The following is a 25,220-nucleotide window of genomic DNA, read 5'->3' as shown; positions in this document are numbered from 1 at the left end:
AAAATTGCTGGAAAATACACAGTGACAGAAAAATGTTGTTCAGGAACACTTTCCCATAACAGAGGAGATACAAATTTTGGTCTAGGCTTTTCTGAGTAAGTGTTTTTACTTTGAGTTGTGTATCATATGAGTATGACTAATAATACCTCTGTTTAAATGAATCTTTGTTACATCAGATGACTTATTATGGGAATCATGGTATCACCTTGTTACACATAACATATAGTTTCCTTTTATTTCTTGTACACCTATTTTAACATCATACAGTATTTTTGCAGAGAGCTATTTCTTTATTTTTATTTTTGGTTCTATATAATTAGAGTGAAATAATATTAGAAATTGTGGAAATTTAACTAGACATGGTATCATGTGCCTGTAGTCCCACCTATTCAAGAGATCAAGCCAGGAGAATTTCTTGAGCCCAGGAGTTTAAGACCAAGCTTGGCAATAGAGCAAGAGCTTATCTCTAATTTTAAAAAGTTGTGGAAAATTAGAAATTTAAATTCTGTTTTCACATCAGTATTAGTGAGGGTTTACACTGTGTTTTCGAAGTCTTTTTTATTAAGAGTATACTTTAAACTCTTTATCTAATTGAAGAATATGTATTTTGTTTAAAATAACAACCTGTTTGATAAGCAGAGACTCTTCATATTTCTATAGTGAGACTTTAATTTCACAAGGTGTTTGTATTTTAATTAAAAAAAATCCACTCAGGGTCTTTGTATCTCATTTTAAATTTCAAATTTCAGAGGCTTTTGTGCTTAGTTATTGAAGAAATGATTGTAAAACTCCTGCATTACTATGAGCCACTTGAAGCTAGAAACCTATTTGTATGTATCTTGAGTACCCAGAATAAGGTCGTGCATGTAGGAAACATTTTATTAGTTTTTAATATGAATCAACAAACAGGGAAATGGGCTTTTTTTAAAGGAATGTTACAGGTAACATAATATGCATAAGATATCTAATAATTAAATCTATTAAATGTCTTGAATGTTCTCAATTTATCTTTTCTTCTAATGTTGAGAATGTATAAGTTGAGGTGAGTTATGGTGGGAAAATATGTCACAGAAGAAAATGAAAATTGGAAAAGATGGAAAGGAAATAGGAAAGGTGGATACAGCATGTTTTCAAATATCTTCCAACTGGAAGCTTCAATTAGGATTTTAGGGGGGGAGGAGCCAAGATGGCCGAATAGGAACAGGTCCGGTCTACAGCTCCCAGCGCGAGCGACGCAGAAGACGGGTGATTTCTGCATTTCCATCTGAGGTACCATGTTCATCTCACTAGGGAGTTCCAGACAGTGGGCGCAGGTCAGTGGGTGAGTGCACCGTGCGCCAGCCGAAGCAGGGGTGAGGCATTGCCTCACTCGGGAAGCGCAAGGGGTCAGGGAGTTCCCTTTCCAGGGGTGACAGACGGCACTTGGAAAATCGGGCCACTCCCACCCGAATACTGTGCTTTTCCGACGGGCTTAGGAAACGGTGCCCCAGGATAGTATAGCCCGCACCTGGCTCAGAGGGTCCTATGCCCACGGAGTCTCACTGATCGCTAGCACAGCAGTCTGAGATCAAACAGCAAGTTGGCAGCGAGGCTGGGGGAGGGGCGCCCGCCATTGCCCAGGCTCGCTTAGGTAAACAAAGCAGCCTGGAAGCTTGAACTGGGTGGAGCCCACCACAGCTGAAGGAGGCCTGCCTGCCTCTGTAGGCTCCACCTCTGGGGACAGGGCACAGACAAACAAAAAGACAGCAGTAACCTCTGCAGACTTAAATGTCCCTGTCTGACAGCTTTGAGGAGAGCAGTGGTTCTCCCAGCACGCAACTGGAGATCTGAGAACGGGCTGACTGCCTCCTCAAGTGGGTCCCTGACCCCTGACCCCCGAGCAGCCTAACTGGGAGGCACCCCTCAGCAGGGGCAGACTGACACCTCACACGGCCGGCCAGGTACTCCAACAGACCTGCAGCTGAGGGTCCTGTCTGTTAGAAGGAAAACTAACAGAAAGGAAATCCACACCAAAAATCCATCTGTACATCACCATCATCAAAGACCAAAAGTAGATAAAACCACAAAGATGGGGTAAAAACAGAGCAGAAAATCTGGAAACTCTAAAAAGCAGAGTACCTCTCCTCCTCCAAAGGAACGCAGTTCCTCACCAGCAATGGAACAAAGCTGGACAGAGAATGACTTTGATGAGCTGAGAGAAGAAGGCTTCAGACGATCAAATTACTCCAAGCTACGGGGGGATATTCAAACCAAAGGCAAAGAAGTTGAAAACTTTGAAAAAAATTTAGAAGAATGTATAACTAGAACAACCAATACAGAGAAGTGCTTAAAGGAGCTGGTGGAGCTGAAAACCAAGGCTCGAGAACTACGTGAAGAATGCAGAAGCCGCAGGAGCTGATGCGATCAAATGGAAGAAAGGGTATCAGCCCTGGAAGATGAAATGAATGAAATGAAGTGAGAAGGGAAGTTTAGAGAAAAAAGAATAAAAAGAAATGAGCAAAGCCTCCAAGAAATGTGGGACTATGTGAAAAGACCAAATCTACGTCTGATTGGTGTACCTGAAAGTGACGGGGAGAATGGAAACAAGTTGGAAAACACTCTGCAGGATATTATCCAGGAGAACTTCCCCAATCTAGCAAGGCAGGCCAACATTCAGATTCAGGAAATACAGAGAACGCCACAAAGATACTCCTCGAGAAGAGCAACTCCAAGACACATAATTGTCAGATTCACCAATGTTGAAATGAAGGAAAAAATGTTAAGGGCAGCCAGAGAGAAAGGTCAGGTTACCATCAAAGGGAAGCCCATCAGACTAACAGCGGATCTCTCGGCAGAAACCCTACAAACCAGAAGAGAGTGGGGGCCAATATTCAACATTCTTAAAGAAAAGAATTTTCAACCCAGAATTTCATATCCTGCCAAACTAAGCTTCATAAGTGAAGGAGAAATAAAATACTTTACAGACAAGCAAATGCTGAGAGATTTTGTCACCACCAGGCCTGCCCTAAAAGAGCTCCTGAAGGAAGTGCTAAACATGGAAAGGCACAACCGGTACCAGCCACTGCAAAATCATACCCAAATGTAAAGACCATCGAGACTAGGAAGAGACTGCATCAATTAACGAGCAAAATAACCAGCTAACATCATAATGACAGGATCAGATTCACACATAACAGTATTAACTTTAAATGTAAATGGGCTAAATGCTCCAATTAAAAGACACAGACTGGCAAATTGGATAAAGACTCAGGACCCATCAGTGTGCTGTATTCAGGAAACCCATCTCACGTGCAGAGACACACATAGGCTCAAAATAAAAGGATGGAGGAAGATCTACCAAGCAAATGGAAAACAAAAAAAGGCAGGGGTTGCAATCCTAGTCTCTGATAAAACAGACTTTAAACCAACAAAGATCAAAAGAGACAAAGAAGGCCATTACATAATGGTAAAGGGATTAATTCAACAAGAAGAGCTAACTATCCTAAATATATATGCACCCAATACAGGAGCACCCAGATTCATAAAGCAAGTCCTGAGTGACCTACAAAGAGACTTAGACTCCCACACATTGATAATGGTAGACTTTAACACCCCACTGTCAACATTACACAGATCAATGAAACAGAAAATCAACAATGATACCCAGGAATTGAACTCAGCTCTGCACCAAGCAGACCTAATAGACATCTACAGAACTCTCCACCCCAAATCAACAGTATACATTTTTTTCAGCCCCACACCACACCTATTCCAAAATTGACCATATACTTGGAAGTAAATCTCTCCTCAATAAATGTAAAAGAACAGAAATTATAACAAACTATCTCTCAGATCACAGTGCAATCTAGCTAGAACTCAGGATTAAGAATCTCACTCAAAACCGCTTAACTACATGGAAACTGAACAACCTGCTCCTGAATGACTACTGGGTACATAACGAAATGAAGGCAGAAATAAAGATGTTCTTTGAAACCAACGAGAACCAAGACACAACATACCAGAATCTCTGGGATGCATTCAAAGCAGTGTGTAGAGGGAAATTTATAGCACTAAATGCCCACAAGAGAAAGCAGGAAAGATCCAAAATTGACACCCTAACATCACAATTAAAAGAACTAGAAAAGCAAGAGCAAACACATTCAAAAGCTAGCAGAAGGCAAGAAATAACTAAAATCAGAGCAGAACTGAAGGAAATAGAGACACAAAAAACCCTTCAAAAAATCAATGAATCCAGGAGCTGGTTTTTTGAAAGGATCAACAAAATTGATAGACTGCTAGCAAGATTAATAAAGAAAAAAAGAGAGAAGAATCAAATAGATGCAATAAAAAATGATAAAGGGGATATCACCACCGATCCCACAGAAATACAAACTACCATCAGAGAATATTACAAACACCTCTATGCAAATAAACTAGAAAATCTAGAATAAATGGATAAATTCCTCAACACATACACCCTCCCAAGACTAAACCAGGAAGAAGTTGAATCTCTGAAGAGACCAATAACAGGAGCTGAAATTGTGGCAATAATCAATAGCTTACCAACCAAAAAAAGTCCAGGACCAGATGGGTTCACAGCCGAATTCTACCAGAGGTACAAGGATGAGCTGGTACCATTCCTTCTGAAACTATTCCAATCAATAGAAAAAGAGGGAATCCTCCCTAAGTAATTTTATGAGGCCAACATCATCCTGATACCAAAGCCTGGCAGAGACACAACAAAAAAAGAGAATTTTAGACCAATATCCTTGATGAACATTGATGCAAAAATCCTCAATAAAATACTGGCAAACAGAATCCAGCAGCACATCAAAAAGCTTATCCACCATGATCAAGTGGGCTTCATCCGTGGGATGCAAGGCTGGTTCAATATACGCAAATCAATAAATGTAATCCAGCATATAAACAGAACCAAAGTCAAAAACCACGTGATTATCTCAATAGATGCAGAAAAGGCCTTTGACAAAATTCAACAACCCTTCATGCTAAAAACTCTCAATAAATTAGGTATTGATGTGTCGTATCTCAAAATAATAAGAACTATTTGTGACAAACCCACAGCCAATATCATACTGAATGGGCAAAAACTGGAAGCATTCCCTTTGAAAACTGGCACAAGACAGAGATGCCCTCTCTCACCACTTCTATTCAACATAGTGTTGGAAGTTCTGGCCAGGGCAATTAGGCAAGAGAAGGAAATCAAGGGTATTCAATTAGGAAAAGAGGAAGTCAAATTGTCCCTGTTTGCAGATGACATGATAGTATATCTAGAAAACCCCATTGTCTCAGCCCAAAATCTCCTTAAGCTGATAAGCAACTTTAGCAAAGTCTCAGGATACAAAATCAATGTACAAAAATCACAAGCATTCTTATACATCAATAACAGACAAACAGAGAGCCAAATCATGAGTGAATTCCCATTCACAATTGCTTCAAAGAGAATAAAATACCTAGGAATCCAACTTACAAGGGATGTGAAGGACCTCTTCAAGGAGAACTACAAACCACTGCTCAAGGAAATAAAAGAGGATACAAACAAATGGAAGAACATTCCATGCTCATGGGTAGGAAGAATCAATATCATGAAAGTGGCCATACTTCCCAAGGTAATTTACAGATTCAATGCCATCCCCATCAAGTTACCAATGACTTTCTTCACAGAATTGGAAAAAACTACTTTAAAGTTCATATGGAACCAAAAAAGAGCCCGCATCGCCAAGTCAATCCTAAGGCAAAAGAACAAAGCTGGAGGCATCACGCTACCTGACTTCAAACTATACTACAAGGCTACAGTAACCAAAACAGCATGGTACTGGTACCAAAACAGAGACATAGATCAATGGAACAGAACAGAGCCTTCAGAAATAATGCCACATATTTACAACTATCTGATCTTTGACAAACCTGACAAAAACAAGAAATGGGAAAAGGATCCCCTATTTAATAAATGGTGCTTGGAAAACTGGCTAGCCATATGTAGAAAGCTGAAACTGGATCCCTTCCTTGCACCTTATACAAAAATCAATTCAAGATGGATTAAAGACTTAAATGTTAGACCTAAAACCATAAAAACCCTAGAAGAAAACCTAGGCAATACCATTAAGGACATAGGCATGGGCAAGGACTTCATGTCTAAAACACCAAAAGCAATGGCAACAAAAGCCAAAGTTGACAAATGGGATCTAATTAAACTAAAGAGCTTCTGCACAGCAAAGGAAACTACCATGAGAGTGAACAGGCAACCTACAAAATGGGAGAAAATTTTCGCAACCTACTCATCTGATAAAGGGCTAATATCCAGAATCTACAATGAACTCCAACAAATTTACAAGAAAAAAACAAACAACCCCATCAAAAAGTGGGCGAAGGACATGAACAGACACTCCTCAAAAGAAGACATTTATGCAGCCAAAAAACACATGAAAAAATGCTCACCATCACTGGCCATTAGAGAAATGCAAATCAAAACCACAATGAGATACCATCTCACACCAGTTAGAATGGCAATCATTAAAAAGTCAGGAAACAACAGGTGCTGGAGAGGATGTGGAGAAATAGGAACACTTTTACACTGTTGGTGGGACTGTAAACAAGTTCAACCCTTGTGGAAGTCAGTGTGGCGATTCCTCAGGGATCTAGAACTAGAAATTCCATTTGACCCAGCCATCCCATTACTGGATATATACCCAAAGGACTATAAATCATGCTGCTATAAAGACACATGCACGTGTATGTTTATTGCCGCACTATTCACAATAGCAAAGACTTGGAACCAACCCTAATGTCCAACAATGATAGACTGCATTAAGAAAATGTGGCACATATACACCATGGAATACTATGCAGCCATAAAAAATGATGAGTTCACGTCCTTTGTAGGGACATGGATGAAATTGGAAATCATCATTCTCAGTAAACTATCGCAAGAACAAAAAACCAAACACCGCATGGTCTCACTCATAGGTGGGAATTGAATAATGAGAACACATGGACACAGGAAGGGGAACATCACACTTTGGGGACTGTTGTGGGGTGGGTGGAGGGAGGAGGGATAGCATTGGGAGATATACCTAATGCTAGATGACGAGTTGGTGGTTGCAGCGCACCAGCATGGCACATGTATACATATGTAACTTACCGGCACGTTGCGCACATGTACCATAGAGCCTAAAGTATAATAATAATAATAATAATAAATAAAATAAAATAAAAAAATAAAATAAAATAAAATAAAATAAAGATTTTAGGTTAAATTTTCTTAAATTTTTAAAGTCTCAACCATGTTCTACTAAATACATATTTTTCAGGGCATACATTACTCTTTCGAATTCTGAATAAAAATTCTTTCTCCAGGTGTTAAGTTGCTGGAATTTTATTGTTTTTTTTTTCCTCTGTCTCTCTGTCTGTGTGTCTCTCTCTCTCTCTCTCTCTCTCTCTGTAGTAAGAATGTTTCAGCTTTCAGGTGAATGATCATGGCAATTAAGTAATTAAATAATAAAAATTAAAATTAATAAAAATTAATTAATACATAAATTAATAAAAATTAAAATTTCTGGTTCATTTTTTTTTTTGAGACGCAGTCTCCTTCAGTCACCCAGACTGGAGGGTGGTGGGTGATCTCGGCTCACTGCAAGCTCCACCTTCCGGGTTCATGCCATTTTCCTGCCTCAGCTTCGCGAGTAGCTGAGACTATAGGCGCCCGCTCTCACGTCCAGCTAATTTTTAAAATATTTTTAGTAGCGATGGAGTTTCACTGTGTTAGCCAGGATGGTCTCGATCTCCTGACCTCGTGATCTGCCCACCTTGGCCTCCCAAAGTGCTGGGATTACAGGCGTGAGCAACCACGCCTAGCCATTTCTGGTTAATTTTTTTTTCTTTATTATTATTATTATTATTATTATTATTATTATACTTTAGGTTTTATGGTACATGTGTGCAATGTGCAGGTAAGTTACATATGTATACATGTGCCATGCTGGTGCGCTGCACCCACTAACTCGTCATCTAGCATTAGGTATATCTCCCAATGCTATCCCTCCCCCCTCCCCCGACCCCACAACAGTCCCCGAAGTGTGATGTTCCCCTTCCTGTGTCCATGTGTTCTCACTGTTCAATTCCCACCTATGTGTGAGAATATGCGGTGTTTGGTTTTTTGTTCTTGTGATAGTTTACTGAGAATGATGATTTCCAATTTCATCCATGTCCCTACAAAGGACATGAACTCACCATGATCAAGTGGGCTTCATCCCTGGGATGCAAGGCTGGCTCAATATATGCAAATCAATAAATGTAATCCAGCATATAAACAGAACCAAAGACAAAAACCCCATCATTATCTGAATAGATGCAGAAAAGTCCTTTGACAAAATTCAACAACCCTTCATGCTAAAAACTCTCAATAAATTAGGTATTGATGGGATGTATCTCAAAATAATAAGAGCTATTTATGACAAACCCACAGCCAATATCATACTGAATGGGCAAAAACTGGAAGCATTCCCTTTGAAAACTGGCACAAGACAGGGATGCCCTCTCTCACCACTTCTATTCAACATAGTGTTGGAAGTTCTGGCCAGGGCAATTAGGCAGGAGAAGGAAATCAAGGGTATTCAATTAGGAAAAGAGGAAGTCAAATTGTCCCTGTTTGCAGATGACATGATAGTATATCTAGAAAACCCCATTGTCTCAGCCCAAAATCTCCTTAAGCTGATAGGCAACTTCAGCAAAGTCTCAGGATACAAAATCAATGTGCAAAAATCACAAGCATTCTTATACATCAATAAAAGACAAACAGAGAGCCAAATCATGAGTGAACTCCCATTCACAATTGCTTCAAAGAGAATAAAATACCTAGGAATCCAACTTACAAGGGATGTGAAGGACCTCTTCAAGGAAAACTACAAACCACTGCACAATGAAATAAAAGAGGATACAAACAAATGGAAGAACATTCCATGCTCATGGGTAGGAAGAATCAATATCGTGAAAATGGCCATCCTTCCCAAGGTAATTTACAGATTGAATGCCATCCCCATCAAGCTACCAATGACTTTCTTCACAGAATTGGAAAAAACTACTTTAAAGTTCATATGGAACAAAGAAAGAACCCGCATCGCCAAGTCAATCCTAAGCCAAAAGAACAAAGCTGGAGCCATCACACTACCTGACTTCAAACTATACTACAAGGCTACAGTAACCAAAACAGCATGGTACTGGTACCAAAACAGAGACATAGATCAATGGAACAGAACAGAGCCGTCAGAAATAATGCCACATATCTACAACTATCTGATCTTTGACAAACCTGACAAAAACAAGAAATGGGGAAAGGATTCCCTATTTAATAAATGGTGCTTGGAAAACTGGCTAGCCATATGTAGAAAGCTGAAACTGGATCCCTTCCTTACACCTTATACAAAAATCAATTCAAGATGGATTAAAGACTTAAATGTTAGACCTAAAACCATAAAAACCCTAGAAGAAAACCTAGGCATTACCATTCAGGACATAGGCATGGGCAAGGACTTCATGTCTAAAACACCAAAAGCAATGGCAACAAAAGCGAAAATTGACAAATGAGATCTAATTCTGGTTAATTTTAAAGGAGGTTTCTAATTTATATTCATTGAATGAGAAAAAATATATTTTTAACCTGGAACCCTCTTAAAGAAATAAATTATTACTTATTTCTGGAGCTAGTCTGACTTACCTTGTGCTGATAACATCTGTACTTAAGAACATACATGTGATGACTGCAATCAACCCTCATGATTGTTTTCTAATCAAAGTACCTATTTTTATAGAATCCTAAGGAAAGAAATATTGCCCACAGAGTGCACAGAATTATCTCTGGAATATTACTTTTTACTGTTAAAACTATCTCCTTCAGTTGCGACATTTTGTATTATTCTCTAGAAGCATTATTAAGTTTATTAGTTATAGTTGTTATACCTTGCACATATATTTATTCAGCTCTAAAACTCATGAATCCTTTTGACTTGATGTTTAAAATAAATTTCTTCTCTCTTCATGTGAGTATTGGGTCCTGATTGACAGGCATAGTGTATTTGAAGACATGTAAATCTTCAGCTTGCATAGTCATATGATTATTTTGCTTAATCCTTTCCCTGATTTTTAACTATTATCTTTATGGCATAAGTAGGCAATTAGAGCTATTAGTATATCATTTTCAGGAGAATCAGAAAACCACATGAACTTTAAAATAGGTTTTACATTTCTCTCTTATATTTTAGCAGTACTTAAAATGCCTTATAATTCCATAATAGAATAAACATTCGTGCAATTTAAAAACTTTTAAGATGATTTTTAAAAAATGAGCTTTCTTAGGATACCTTGAATTACTGGTTTAGATAACTGTTTTTATTAAGTTCAAAAATGCAGATGACCAAAATATTCCATAAATAAATATCTGCATACATTAAGAAAATATATATCTTTAAATCCAGTATAGAAATATATAATTGAAATTTTGAATCCCATGTTTTGTTTTCTTTTTATTTTCAAAACTTCAGGTTTCTTCATAGGTTTAAATTATTGAATCCTACCAGTTTAGTATATTTTACAAATGTTGACCTTCTCAACAACATATGGTTTTTTTGAGTAAGGTCATCTATTTCTACTCCAAATGTATTTACCCAGATCAGTCTTCTAAGTCCACTTTGTGCCTCAAATTTGATAGGTCTCAAACTGCCTTCCAGATTCTTTCCTGACTCTTTGTAATCTACTCTGTCATCTGGCTTCTCAATTTTAGTAAATAACACCAAGAAAGTAGCAATGAAACATTGAAGCAGAAAAACTGTACTCCAGGTTTCCCTCACATTGCCAATCCAGTGACTCATCAAATTTTGTATTTTCTACCTTTAACCATTTCTCATATCTTATTACTGTAATACACTGTCTGCCCTATACTTTTGGAATGTTCGTTTTTGTTTCTCTCTTCTCCCCATGTTTATCTATATATGTCTTTGAGGGTGACCTTTCCTAAACATGTTTACTTTGATCTAACTCATCTGCTTATGTCTGGACCCTCATTACACGAAAGAAACATTTACATTCCAGCATAACACTTATTTTGTGGTTTCACCTGTTTCTCCCATTTTATCTCTCCACTCCACTTTCTCTGTCTGTGTCCAAGTTTTACCACATTATTGTGGTATTTCTTATTGGTTATGCTGTTTCATGCTTTATTTTTTTGCACATGCTGCCCTCACTAGAAACACTTCACACTCTTACTCTTCATTTGTCTATTTTAAAAATATAACCCTAAATTTGCAGTGTCTCAGAAGCTTCCCAAGTAGAAATAAGTGTTATTGCCTTTGTGCTATCACTGTATTTTATTGACTTGAATTGTAAAAATAATGAATTGTGTCTTTCTGCTTTTGTTTGTTTTTATAAATTTCTTTTTTCACTTGATATATAAATAAAATTAGCATTTTATTCATATTATCAGATTTTCCAGTATAGACCTTATGAATTTATAGACACAGAAAATGTTTCTTGAATTACTGACTGATTCAGTAGTAAATATAACATTTTCTGAAGATTTCTTTTTTTTTTTTTAAATAGGAAGGAAAAGCACTACCAGCAACTGGACAAAAAGCAAATGGCATTGGTATTATAAAAAGTGCTCCATGAGAGCAATCAAAGAATGATAAGGTTATTTTTTGTGTACAAAAAACAAAGGTGGTGAGGTAGTGAATATAGCTGAATAATTTCTATGCTTTAATAATATAATTTTTGAAAATAAATATAACTAATTTAAATATAATTTAAAATAAATTTAAAACTAAATTAATTGTTAAATTATATTAAATTATAAGCCTAATTTTAATTAAATTATAAATATAATTTATTAATTTTTAATAGTAAATATAATTTAATTTAAGCATACTTTTTCTTAAAACTTTGGTGAACACTTAAACTTGTAGATCAAAATATAATATTCATTGTTGAGAAATGGACATTAGTATATTTACAAAAAAAAGTGAGGTGGAATGGTGTAAATTAAGAAAGCAGCTGGCTAGGTAATTTGGAGGTTTCTGATGAGGAAACTTGAGATAACTCACTTTATGTAGATTCAGTATATTCCCACTCAAAGAGAAGATTAAATTATTGCTGCTTTGGAGCTTACCGGAAGCAGAGGGTAGAAGAATGACAGGAAACCACAGGAACTCATTTCTTCTCTCTATAGGGGTTACACATCAATGATATGTGCTTCATTCATGTTTGTTAGTGAACTGGGATGCAGTTGGATATCAAAACATTGGCAGTTTTCTTTAAAAACAATGCTGTTTTTGATGAAATAGCCATTGTATAAAAGTACCTCAGAGGCTGCTATGCTATAGCATATCAAACTGACTAGAAAAAAACAAACGAGAAATCTATTTCTTGAGTACTAAAAGTGTAACTGTCAATAATCATGGCAAATATTTTGATGTGCAAAAGTTGATTAAGCCGGGCGCAGTGGCTCACGGCTGTAATCCCAGCACTTTGGGAGGCTGAGGCGGGAGAATCACGAGGTCAGGAGATGGAGACCATCCTGGCTAACATGGTGAAACCCCATCTCTACTAAAAATACAAAAAATTAGCCAGGCGTGGTGGCATGTGCCTGTAGTCCCAGCTACTAGGGAGCCTGAGACAGGAGAATCACTTGAACCTGGGCGGCGGAGGTTGCTGTGAGCCGAGATTGTGCCACTGCACTCCAGCCTAGGTAACAGAGCAAGACTCCATGTCAAAAAAAAAAAAAAAAAAAAAAGAAAGTTGATTATTATGAAAAAAAAATCAATGGTGATTCAGAGATTTTTGGTTACATTTTGTAAATGAAAATATGAGTAATCATTAGTTATTTGATGTGTAATGCATACTTTTTTGCATAAGTGAATGAAAAGATGGCAAGAGAACTAAAGTTGAGAATGCAGAAGTTGAAAATATCAGAAGTCTTCATGACTGTGGATAACATGAGTATTTTTAGAAACGATTTTTCTCCAAGTAGATATCTAAACTAATGATTGAGAGCACTTCCTGCCAGCAGAAGCGAATGATACATTTTCTTTTCTTTTCTTTTCTTTTTTTTTTGAGATGGAGTCTGGCTCTGTCACCCAGGCTTGAGTGCAGTGGCGGGATCTCAGCTCACTGTGAACTCTGCCTCCCTGGTTCAGGCCATTCTCCTGCCTCAGCCTCCCGAGTAGCTGGGACTACAGGTGCCTGCCACCACGCCTGGCTAGTTTTATGCATTTTTAGTAGAGACGGGGTTTCACCGTGTTAGCCAGGATGGTCTCGATCTCCTGACTTCGTGATCTGCCCGCCTCGGCCTTCCAGAGTGCTGGGATTACAGGCGTGAGCCACCGCGCCTGGCTGCGAATGATACATTTTCATGCACTCTCATTGCAACTTCATAGTTTCTAACATTTATTCTTCTGGGGTCCACTTTGGTTCTCTCATTTGATGTCACTTTTTTTGGCTTCATCCAGCAGACTCACATTGGTAGAAATACTTTTCTATGTTACTTGTAGTCATGTGAAACCTAATGTCACCCTTGCAATCTGGACTGCATGTTTTATAGAATCTATATTGTGATTTTTCTTGTGCATATTCCTGTCATGTTTGTGTGCTAATGAAAACAAGAGCAAAGGAACCCAAAGCCTAATGGGTAACAATTTCAAGGGCAAGCACGAAGATTTCAGCTGGATACAAACACTGCATGATTGATGGTAGGCTGTGTCATATTTACCTGTAGTCAATTATGTGTTCCTTTTGCTTTGTAGTGTCTCCTGAGCAACGGCCTTTATTCACGGTAAACATATTTTCTTTAATTATTAACAAAATGTTCTGTGATATATACATGATATGTTAATCATTATGTTGTCAAACCCGTTCAGCATACGGTGAAAGACAGAGATCACATTTCAACTAGATTCTTAGGAAGTATGGATTCACTAACTTCCAGCGAAGGTAAATTTGCCACTACAAATTTCATTCTAGAAAATGTAGAATGAAAATATTGAAAATGCTCATAGTTTTTCGATTCCCACTTTTTATCCAAATGAGATGGAAGGATTTGATGTAAATATGCTGATGTTCTTGTTAATATCTTTGTTTATAAAATGATATTTAAGGCATAAGGCGGACATTTTACACCGTGCGCTGTAGCCCAAATGCTTTTCCTTTAAGGTTGTCATCATCTAAAGATACAAGTTTTGAATTCCTGTGCATGTTAGGGATTTGAGGACGTGTATTTTGACACTAAATATTTTCAGTGCTTCAAAATTGATTGCAATACTCTTCTCTCTTCTTCATCTAGAGAAAAGCTATACCTGCTGACGTTACAATTGTTTTAGAACTTCAACTCCTTTATGTCAGTGTTGTTACATTGAGAATCTTTACTTAATCACATCTTCTGATTACCAGACTGAGTTTCTGCATGTGTATGTGTGTGTGTATCTCTGATTAAAAATGAATAAAATGATTAATCATTCTTTTGTAACTCTTTGGTAGATACAGTGTTTTAAACAATGATTCTGAGCTGTTTTGGCCTTAGAATATTTTCTCCTACTACAATTTATTGCCTACAGGTAACCAACAGCCTGAATTAACGTTTTTTACTTTTATGTCACTGCAATGCACATTAAAAATACTTTACAAGATACTTGCACTTTCATAGGTAATATGTAGAATCTGTTTCCAAGTATCAAGTCTTCTATACGATTTCACACAGCATACACAATAGTTGCAACTCGGCTTTTCTAATCAGTGGTATATATTTCAGATCTATCCAGGTTGACACAATTTGGTCATCTTTGATTTGTTGTATGGTCTTGTGGTATGCCATTTTATGACTGCACCACAATTAATTAAAGTCTCTTCATGCTGATACAAAATGAACATAAGTATGATGACATACCAACATAGATTTGCTTATGTAGTTGCCTTTATTGATTTGTACTATATAAGAAATTAAATAGAAGTATTTCAGATACCTTGAGTGTAGCTGTATACACTGCCATAGCTGTATTGACTACATTCATTACCCCTTAGAGCCATGTTTTTCCATCATGTTGTGACTCTGAAAAACTCCAGTGTATGCTTTTCAGAGAATGACATTGGAAAGAAGAAATGGCCAAAGTATCATTTGGTACCTTGGCTTCCTTACATAGATGTTGAACTCCAGGAATGATCAAATCACAGTTTAGAACCCCTTTGTTGGGCCCTATAAAGGGTTTCCGGATGTGAAATGATAGTCTCCAGATGAAGAAATGCTCTGTAGCACCTCACCGCTGTGTTTTCCTGTATTTTGTCCTTTTCTGAAAACTTTAAATACACGAATTTTTGGTAGAAATGAAAATCTTTCTGTTTTATATATTTGTTTCTGTCCATGGCACTCTGATTTCTTTGAATCTGGTAAGGATCTAGCCTTGTCTTATTTATACCAGCAAGCAGTGTTGTCACTTAATGCTCTCATTTTTCACGTAAATGACCGACATTTTCCGAAGTCTTCACAAGTGATTTTTGAAGATGTTGCTGCATTGAGCAGAGACTATGTCATTGTAATTGCAGAAGTTTTTAAATTAAATATGTTTAATAAAATCTTAGTGCCTGTTTCTCTGGAACACATAACACATAATGGTGTAATGTGTATTTAACCATAAATTAGCTTCACAAAAAGTTTGTGTACATAAAAGTGTTTATATCCAAAGAAATTCTTATTTACTGCTCAGTAATCTCTTGTGTAGAAGAAAATATGTAACATAGTTTGCTGAGTCTTTGATAATAACCCCCAGTGTAAAATAAAGCCGTAAAGATAAAATGAGAGTTGATACTCAATGAGACTGATGTGAGTGAATAGAAACTAAGAAACTGTGTCTGTGGGAGAGAGGGGGACATGGGGCTGCTATTGTGAAGAAGGAGTTTGTACAAGTTAGTCCATTTTCTGTAACTTTTATATTCTAATAAAGGAAAACCATATCTTCATATTTATAAAAATGAGATTTTACTGGTTTGATCACAGGGGTGGTGAGAATAATGAAGAACAAAATGTGGAAGGCAAAGAATGAAGACCAGATAGTGAGATTAGATTTATCAACAAAAAAGTGTGCAAGTAGGGTGGGATGGTGTAAATAAAGATAGCAGCTGGCTAGGTGTTTGGGGGTTTCTGATGAGGAAAACTGAGAAAACTCACTTTATGTGGGCCTGGTATATTCGCACTCGAACAGAATATTGGATTATTGTTGCTTCAGAGCTTAATGGAAGCAGAGATGGAAGAATGAGAGTAAACCACAGGGACTCAATTCTTCTCTCTGTAGGGGTCACACATCGACAATAGGATAGGTGCTTCATGTTAGCAAAATGTGATGCACTGCACGTCAAACTGACTGTGGAAGCAAAACAATCAAGAAATATATTTCTTAAGTATTATTTATTTATTTATTTATTTTATTATACTTTAAGTTTTAGGGTACATGTGCACAACGTGCAGGTTTGTTAAAATGTAACTGTCAATAATCATTGCAAATATTCTGATATATAAAAGGTGATTAACACGAAAAAAGCCTCTGATGTTTCAAATATTTTGGTTAGTTTTTTTATGGGAATCTAATTACACATTAGGTATTTGGAGTGTAATGTATACATTTTTTGCATAAGTGAATGAAGAGATGGCAGGAGGGCTAAAGTTGAGAATCCAGGAAATGGAAAAATACCAGAAGCCTGCATGACTGTGGACAACCTGAGTATTTTTGTTAACTATGGTTCTGTATGTAGATATCTGAACTAATGAACGGAGAATACATCCTGCAAGCAGAAGTGAATGATACATTTTAATGAAATTGATAGTTTTTAAGTTAGAGGACAAAATGAAGAACAGGAGAACTATTGTTGTATTATAGTATAAATGGTTCTTGGGTGATTTCTTCAGGGTACACCATAGCATTCTACCATGGGCTTTGACATTTATCCTTCTGGGGTCCTATTTGGGCCTTTCATTTGACATCACATTTTTTGGCTTCAGTTAAGAGGGTCACATTGGTAGAAGTACTTTCCTGTGTTAGTTGTAGTCATGTGAAACCTAATCTCTCTCTTGAAATCTGGACTACGTTTCATGAAAACTTAATTAAGTGTCCCTTTTGCTTTGTAGAATCTTCTGAGCGACCTCCTTTATCCACGGTAAACAAATATATTTTCATTTTTAATTAACTAAATGCTTTGTTATATATACATGATATAATAATCATTATGTCGTAAAACCCATTCAGCTTACTCTGAAAGAGGCAGATCCTAGTTCAAAAGTATCCATGAGAAGGAAGGATTCACCACCTCCAGGAAAAGGTAAATTTGCCAATACAAATTTCATCTGGAAAGAAGGACATGAGTATATTGGAAATGTTCATAGTCTTCTGATTCTTACTTCTTTTACCCCAATAGGATAGAAGGATTTGATCTAAATGATGCTGATGCTGTTGTTAGTGTCTATGCTTATAAAATGATATTTAGAAGAACAAGGAAAAGAAATTTTAAAAATGTGAGCTGTAGCTCAGACGCTTTTCCTTTTAGGTTGTGATAAAGATCCCAACGTGGAATTTGTATGCATGTTAGGGGTTCAAGGAGGTGAATTTTGAAACTATAAATATTTTTCAGTGTTTCAATTTCTGGTTGCAATACTGTCCTTTACCTAGAGAAAAGCTATACCAGCTGACATTACAATTGTGTTAGAACTTCAACTTCTTTATGTCGGTGTTGTCACACTGAGAACCTTTGAATCTTCACCCAATCACATGCTCTGATTACCAGCTTGAATTTCTGCATATGTGTGTGCATGTGTGCTTTTGTTTGTGAGTTTGGGTATGTGTGATACTTCTGATTCTGGAAAATGAATAAAGTCATTAATCACTTTTGGTGACTCTTTGGTAGATACAAGGTTTTAAAGCAATGATTCTGAGCTGTTTTAGTCTTAGAATCTTTTATACTACTACAATTCATTGCCTACAGGTAACCAACAACCTGAATTAATGTTGGTTTGTTTGTTTTGTATTATACCTTAAGTTCTGGGATACATGTGAAGAACATTCAGGTTTTTTACTTAGGCATACATGTGCCATGGCGGTTTACTGTACCCATCAACCCATCAGCTACATTAGGTATTTCTACTAATACTATCCCTCCCCTAGGACCCCACCCCCCTGACAGGCCCCAGTGTGTGATATTCCCCTCCCTGTGTCCATGTGTTCCCATTCTTCAACTCCCACTTATGAGTGAGAAAATGTGGCATTTGGTTTTATTTTCCTTTGTTAGTTTGCTGAGAATGGTGGTTTCAGGCTTCATCCATGTCTTTGCAAAGGACATGAACTCATCCTTTTTTATGGCTTCATAGTATTCCATGATGTATATATGCCACATTTTCTTTATCCAGTCTATCACTGGTGGGCATTCGGGTTGGTTCCAAGGCTTTGCTATTGTGAATAGTGCCGCAATAGACATACGTGTGCATGTGTCTTTATAGTAGAATGATTTTTAATCTTTGGGTTATGTACTCAGTAATGGGATTGCTGGGTCAAATGGTATTTCTGGTTCTAGATCCTTGAAGAATCACCACACTGTCTTCCACAGTGGTTGAAATAATTGACACTCCCACCAACAATATAAAAGCATTCCTATTTCTCCACATCCTCTCCAGCATCTGTTGTTTCCTGACTTTTTAATGATCACCATTCTAACTGGCGTGAGATGGTATCTCATTGTGGTTTTGATTTGCATTTCTCTAATGATCAGTGATGATGAGCCTTTTTTTCATATGTTTACTGGCTGAATAAATGTCTTCTTTTGAGCATATCCTTCACCCACTTTTTGATGAGGTTGTTTGTTCTTTTCTCGTAAATTTGTTTAAGTTCCTTTTAGATTCTGGATATTAGCCTTTTGTCAGATGGAGAGATTGCAAACATTTTCTCCTGTTCTGTAGGTTGCCTGTTCACTCTGATCATGGTATTGGAAGTTCTGGCCAGGGCAATCAGACAAGAGGAAAAAATAAAGGGTATTCAAATAGGAAGAAAGGAAGTCAAATTGTCTCTGCAGATAACATGATTGTATATTTAGGAAACCAAATCATCTCAGCCCCAAATCTCCTTCAGCTGATAAGCAACTTCAGCAAAGTCTCAGGATACAAAATCAGTGTGCAAAAATCACAAGCATTCCTATACACCGATAAAAGACAAACAGCCAAATCATGAGTGAATGCCCGTTCACAATTGCTACAAAGAGAATAAAATACCTAGGAATACAACTCACAAGGGATGGGAAAGACCTCTTCAAGGAGAACTACAAACCACTGCTCAAGGATATAAGAGAGGAGACAAACAAATGGAAAAACATTCCATGCTCATGGATAGGAAGAATCAATATCATGAAAATGATCATACTGCCCAAAGTAATTTATAGGTTCAATGCTATAGACTACCATTGACTTTCTTCACAGAATTAGAAAAAACTACTGGAAATTTCATATGGAACCAAAAAGGAGCCCATATAGCCTAGACAATTGTAAGCAAAAAGAACAGAGCTGGAGGCATCACACTGCCTGACTTCAAACTATACTACAAGGCTATAGTAATGAAAACAGCATGGTACAGGTACCAAAACAGGGATATAGACCGATGGAACAGAACAGAGGCCTCAGAAGTAACACCATCCATCTACAACCATATGATCTTTGACAAACCTGACAAAAAGCAGTCAATGGGGAAAAGATTACCTATTTAATAAATGGTGTTGGAAAAACTGGCTAGCCTTATGCAGGAAACTGAAACTGGACCCCTTCCTTACACCTTATACAAAAATTAACTCAAGGTAAATTAAAGACTTAAACGTTTAAGTAAGACCTAAAACCATAATAACCCTAGAAGAAAACCTAGGTAATACCATTCAGGACATTGGCATGGGCAAAGACTTCATGACTAAAACACCAAAAGCAATGGCAATGAAAGCCAAAATTGACAAATGGGATCTAATTCAACTAAGGAACTTGTGCAGTTTTATTTGGGAGTGTGCATGAGGTACCTCTGAGTTTCAAAAATGAAGAAAGTAAGTAGTCATGCTTTCCTGACTCTTTGGTAGACACAGCCTTTTAAGATGGTGATTCTGAGCTGTTACAGTTTTGGGTTTTCTATAATACTAAAGCTTACTGCTGACATGTAACCAAGAGCTTGAATTAATTTAAAAAAAAGAAATCACCCAAATGCACATTAAAAACCTCTTACAACATATATGCACATTCATAGATAACATGTAGAACTTGATTTTGTGTATTAAAAACTTGTAGAAAAGTTCAGGCACTGCACTTAATGAATGCAACTTGGTCTTTGTAAAATCAGTGATATATATTTCAGATCTATCCACGTTGACCCAGTGAGGTATTTCTTGATTTATTGTATGATCTCATGATATGCCATGTGATGACTATAGCATATTATGCTCTCTTCATGCTGATACCATATGGACTTAAATATGATGACATACCAACATGGATATGCTTACATGGTTGCTTTTATTGATTTGTGCTATATTAGAAATGAAACAGAAGTATTGGAAATCCCAGCAAGCATATCTGTATCTCTCCCATGCTGTGTTGATTGCAACTGTTTCCCCCTTAAAGCATGTCTTTTTGACATGTCCTAAGTCTGAGAAAATCCAGTGTGTGCCTTTCAGAGAATAAGAGTAAGGAGTGGAAATGGCCAATGGTCAAAGTGTTACTTGTCCTCTTGGCTCCCCTTCATGAATGTTAAACTCTAAACTAATCAGGTCACAATTTAGAACCCCTTTGTTGATCCCTATAGAGTGTTCCCAGATGTCAAGTGACAAATAGGCCTTTTGATGAAGAAACACCCTGTAAAGCCATATTGCTCTGGTTTTTGTGTGTGAATGTGTGTGTGTGTATGTGTTTGTATTTTTTTCTTTTCTGAAAACTAAATAGAGGAATTTTCATTACAAATGAAAATGTTTCTGTTCTGTATTTATTTCCTGTCTAATGTACTTTGCTCTTCTTGGATCTAGTAAGGATCTCAGCTTGTCTTTTTTATACCTGCAAAAAATTATGTCAGTGCTTCATTTTTCATGTCAATTACTGACATATTTTCAAGTCTTCACAAGTTATTTCTGAAGATTTTGGTGCATCAAGGAGAGACTGTCATTGTAGTTAAAGAAGTTTTTAAATAGGTTATATTCAATAAAATTTCAGAGCTTGTTTCTCTGGAAAGCATAGACATAGTGGTGTTATGGGTAGTTAAACATAAAATAGCTCCACAAAGTGTTGTGTACGTGAAAGTGTTCATATCCTGGAAGATTCTAATTTACTACTCAGTACTGTCTCCTGGAGAGGAAAATAGGTAAGATAGGCTGCTGAGCCTATGATAATAACTCATAATATGAGGTGAAAGCATAGAGACAAAATGAGAGATGATAGATGCTCAAACCGATGTGAGTGAAGAACAGCTGTGAAAGAGTGTCTATGGGATAGAGAAGGCCATGGGGCTGCTTTTGTGAAGAAGGAATTTGTACACGTTAGTTAGTCAACTGTCTGATACATTTAATATTTTAATAAAGCAAAACCTTATCTTCAGATGTATCAGAATGGGATTGTACAGATGTCACAATACAGTGGTGGTGAAAATAATGAAGAAACGAATGTGGAGGTCAAAGAATGAAGTCCACCAATATGGATATTGGATTTATGAACGAAAAATAGTGTCAAATTGGGCAGGTGTAAACAAAGAAAGCAGCTAGCTAGGTAATTTGGAGGTTTCTGATGAGGAGACTTGTGGGAAGTCACTTAATGGAAAGCAAAAGCAGAAGTAAGAAGGATGAGGGTGACCCACAGGGTCTCATTTCTTCTCCCTAGAAGTTTTGCACATCAATGATACATGCTTCATTCACACCAGTTTTTTTTTTGTTGTTGTTTTTTTTTTGGAAAGCTGTGTTTGCTGAGGTATTTTGTAAAATAACCTGAGAGACCCCTATGGTATATCATGTGAAACTAGATTTAGAAAAAAGGAATCAAAGAATGCATTTTCAGAGTACTAAACAGATAACTGCCAATAATCATGACAATCATGACATATGTATATATATGTATTATGTCATATTGGTTGGTTATTTATAAGAAAGGAAGTCTCTAGTGATTTAGCAACTTTGTTTAGTTTATTTTCATAGGAATCTGATTACACATTATTTCACTTATGTGTATGTTTTTGCAAAAGTGGACAAAGAGACAGTGAGAAGGCCGAACTGCTGAATCCAGGAAATGTAAAAACATCAGGAGTCTTCATGAGTATAAACAAAATGATTTTTTAAATTATAACTCTTAGATTAAGTGAACTCACTTCAGATGCATTTAGAATATTTGCATAAAGGATGATATGATTTATGGCTGCTCCAGGAACTACTGGAAGCAGGAAAGAGTGATAGAATTGGGATAAACCACAGTGACTCATTACTCCTCTTTGTTACTATTGGGCACCAGAGGTATATGTTTTGTTGATATTGGTTATTCAAATGAGATAAACGTGAATATGCATACATTGGCTTTGTTTTTCAAGGAGCTATTGTATAAAATAGCAACTTAATAAAAATTCTCTAGAGAATAACATGATGCTTTAACCAGACTATTTTAGAAGTGAAAATAATGTTGAATTCATTATTTGACTCCCAAATCGTTATTTTCAAGGAATATTGGAGTGATTTCCAGATGTAAAAGCTTATTCATATCTAATGCTTGTAGCGACTTTATTTTGTATAAGTATGTCAAATTTGGTAATTTATTATACTTTTTGATGAAGTTGATATATTATACCTTGTTGCCATGAGTGGATGAAGAAACATTCGGAAGGCTAAACTAGAAGATACAAGAGATGTAGGCACATTATTACACTATACGGGTGTGAGAAAAAATGAATATTACATACTAGAATTCACCAAACATATATCCAAGCTGATTAAGTTAGGACACTTCCACTGAAGAGATGTGAAGTGTACATTCGTCTAAAGTGTCATTATAATTGTGTACCTTCTCACTGATCGATCAAGTTAAAGAGCATGATGAATGTTTGCAGTAAAATGTTCCAAATCATTCTGATATCTTACATGAAAGACATACGGGTGCATGTATCACCTACTTGTGACGTTGATTCCCAGGAGTATGAGTTGGACTGTGATTTTAGATCACATTTGTCTTCCTCACTCAGCATATCCACGTTGATATTGACATGGTTTTATTTTAGTTTTAGACATATGGAGAAAGTCATATCACATTTGAAATTGTCAGTGTATATTTCTTGAAGCCTGTATTACTGTTTTCTTCAGTGTATTTCCTTCATGTTTAGTCCCAAGCAACAAAGTATAAAATATCAAAGCCTACAGTAATACAGGCAGGAGTATAAAACTTGATGCTAACATGCTATCCATGCATTAATGTATGGATAAATTTATCATATGTACATATGAGTGATTATGTATCCCTTTTCTTTTCAGTGTCTTCTCAGAAAGAACCAGCTGAGAAGGTAATTAAAGTCTCATTTATATTTTGAACTATTAACAGTATAGTCTATGAAACCTACTTTATGTATTGATTATTTTGTTTCAAATCCCTTTCAGGCTACAAGTGACGAGAAAGATTCTGTTTCGAATATAGCCACAGAAATAAAGGATGGACAACAATCTGGGACAGGTAATTTTGCAAAACACATGTAATGTCATGTTCGATCAAGATAGAAGAGAACTTCCCTTCCCCAAATAAATCAGTGGAGAGTTCGTCTAAGCTGTACGTTCTGATTCAGTACGCCTGAGATTCTTCATTTGTAGTGAGTTCTCGGGTGACCCTGATGCTGCCGGTCCTTGGCCATGATCTGAGTAGTAAGATTATAGACTACCCTACATTGAAATTGGGAAGAAGAACCATTGGAGAGCAGTTCAACACATACCAGGCTAAGGGAGCAGCATAATTTTGCTTTAATTCTACAGCATGTTTCCATCAAGAGGAGAAAGAGAACGAGATGAAGTAATAGATGTTGTAGGCATCGTATCATATTGTTATAAACAGAGGGAAAAGTGATCCAAATAACTCCATAAACACAGTAGAATGAGAACTAAGAAGACCACTGATGGAGCAATTATTTTCCTCAAGGAAGAGGGATTGTGAGGCAGGAAGGAGGGAAAAGAAGAAGTTGTTTATATAATTTTGGGGTTTCTGCTGAGGAAACCTGAGTGAACTCATTTCAGATGCATTTGGAATATTTCCATAAAAGAAGATTTGATTTTGGCTGCTCCAGGAACTACTGGAAGCAGGAAACAATGCTAGAATCGGGATAAACCACAGTGACTCGTTACTCCTCTTTGTTACATTTAGGCATCAGAGATACCTGTTTTGTTGACTTTAGTTATAAAAATGAGATAAACTTGCATATGAATACATTGGCTTCCTTGTTCAAGGAGCTAACTCTTGGATAAAATAGCTATTTAATGAAACTTCCTTAGAGACTAACATGGTACTCCGAACAAGGCTATTTTAGAAACAAAAATGAAGTTGAATTCTAATTAACTCCTAAAGTGGTCATTTTCAATGAATATTGGAGTGATTTCTGAATGTAAAACTTATTAATATCTAATGCTTGTAGCAGTTTTACTTTGTAGAAGTATGTTAACCTTGGTAATTGATGATATTTTTATTGAGGCTAATATATTATCGTTTGTTGCCATGAGTGGATGAAGAAACTTTCAGAAGGCTAAACTAGTGGATACAAGAAACTTAAGCAAATTATTACACCACATAGGTGTGAGAAATAATGAATATTATCTACTGGATTTCAGGAAACATATCCAAGGTGATCAATTTAGGACACTTCCACTGAAGAGATGTGAAGTGTACATTTAACTGAATTGTCATTGTAATTGTGTACCTTGTAGTTATTGGGCAAGTTAAAGGGCATGATGAACGTTTGTAGTATAATGGTGTAAATCCTTCTGATTTCTTGCAAGAAAGACATGCGGGATCATGTCCCACCTGCTTTGACATTGATTCTCAGGTGTGTGAGTTACTCCTCTGATTTGTCCTCATCACTCAGCATATCCACATTGATATTGACACGGTTTTATTTTAGTTTTGGACGTATGACGAATCATACCATGTTTGAAATTGTAAGAGTATATTTTGTGAATCCTGTATTCCT

The 25,220-nt window shown here is 36.7% G+C and overlaps 1 protein-coding gene across 1 annotated transcript in view; it reads left to right on the top strand.

The window, feature by feature from the left end:
- Window positions 1-25,220, top strand: part of LOC129022326 (ankyrin repeat domain-containing protein 36C-like) — a 120,889-nt gene that overhangs the window by 5,678 nt on the left and 89,991 nt on the right. The window contains exons 6-12 of the mRNA XM_054468443.2: window positions 11,587-11,632; window positions 13,785-13,813; window positions 13,899-13,971; window positions 17,150-17,178; window positions 17,268-17,340; window positions 23,527-23,555; window positions 23,650-23,722. Of these exons, the coding sequence (XP_054324418.2) occupies window positions 11,587-11,632; window positions 13,785-13,813; window positions 13,899-13,971; window positions 17,150-17,178; window positions 17,268-17,340; window positions 23,527-23,555; window positions 23,650-23,722 (352 nt within the window). The remainder of the gene's footprint in view (window positions 1-11,586; window positions 11,633-13,784; window positions 13,814-13,898; window positions 13,972-17,149; window positions 17,179-17,267; window positions 17,341-23,526; window positions 23,556-23,649; window positions 23,723-25,220) is intronic.

This window comes from Pongo pygmaeus, chromosome 22 (assembly GCF_028885625.2).
Source record: "Pongo pygmaeus isolate AG05252 chromosome 22, NHGRI_mPonPyg2-v2.0_pri, whole genome shotgun sequence".
Lineage (NCBI taxonomy): Eukaryota > Metazoa > Chordata > Mammalia > Primates > Hominidae > Pongo > Pongo pygmaeus.
The sequence above is the reverse complement of the archived record's forward strand: the minus strand, read 5'-3'. Positions and strand labels throughout refer to the sequence as shown.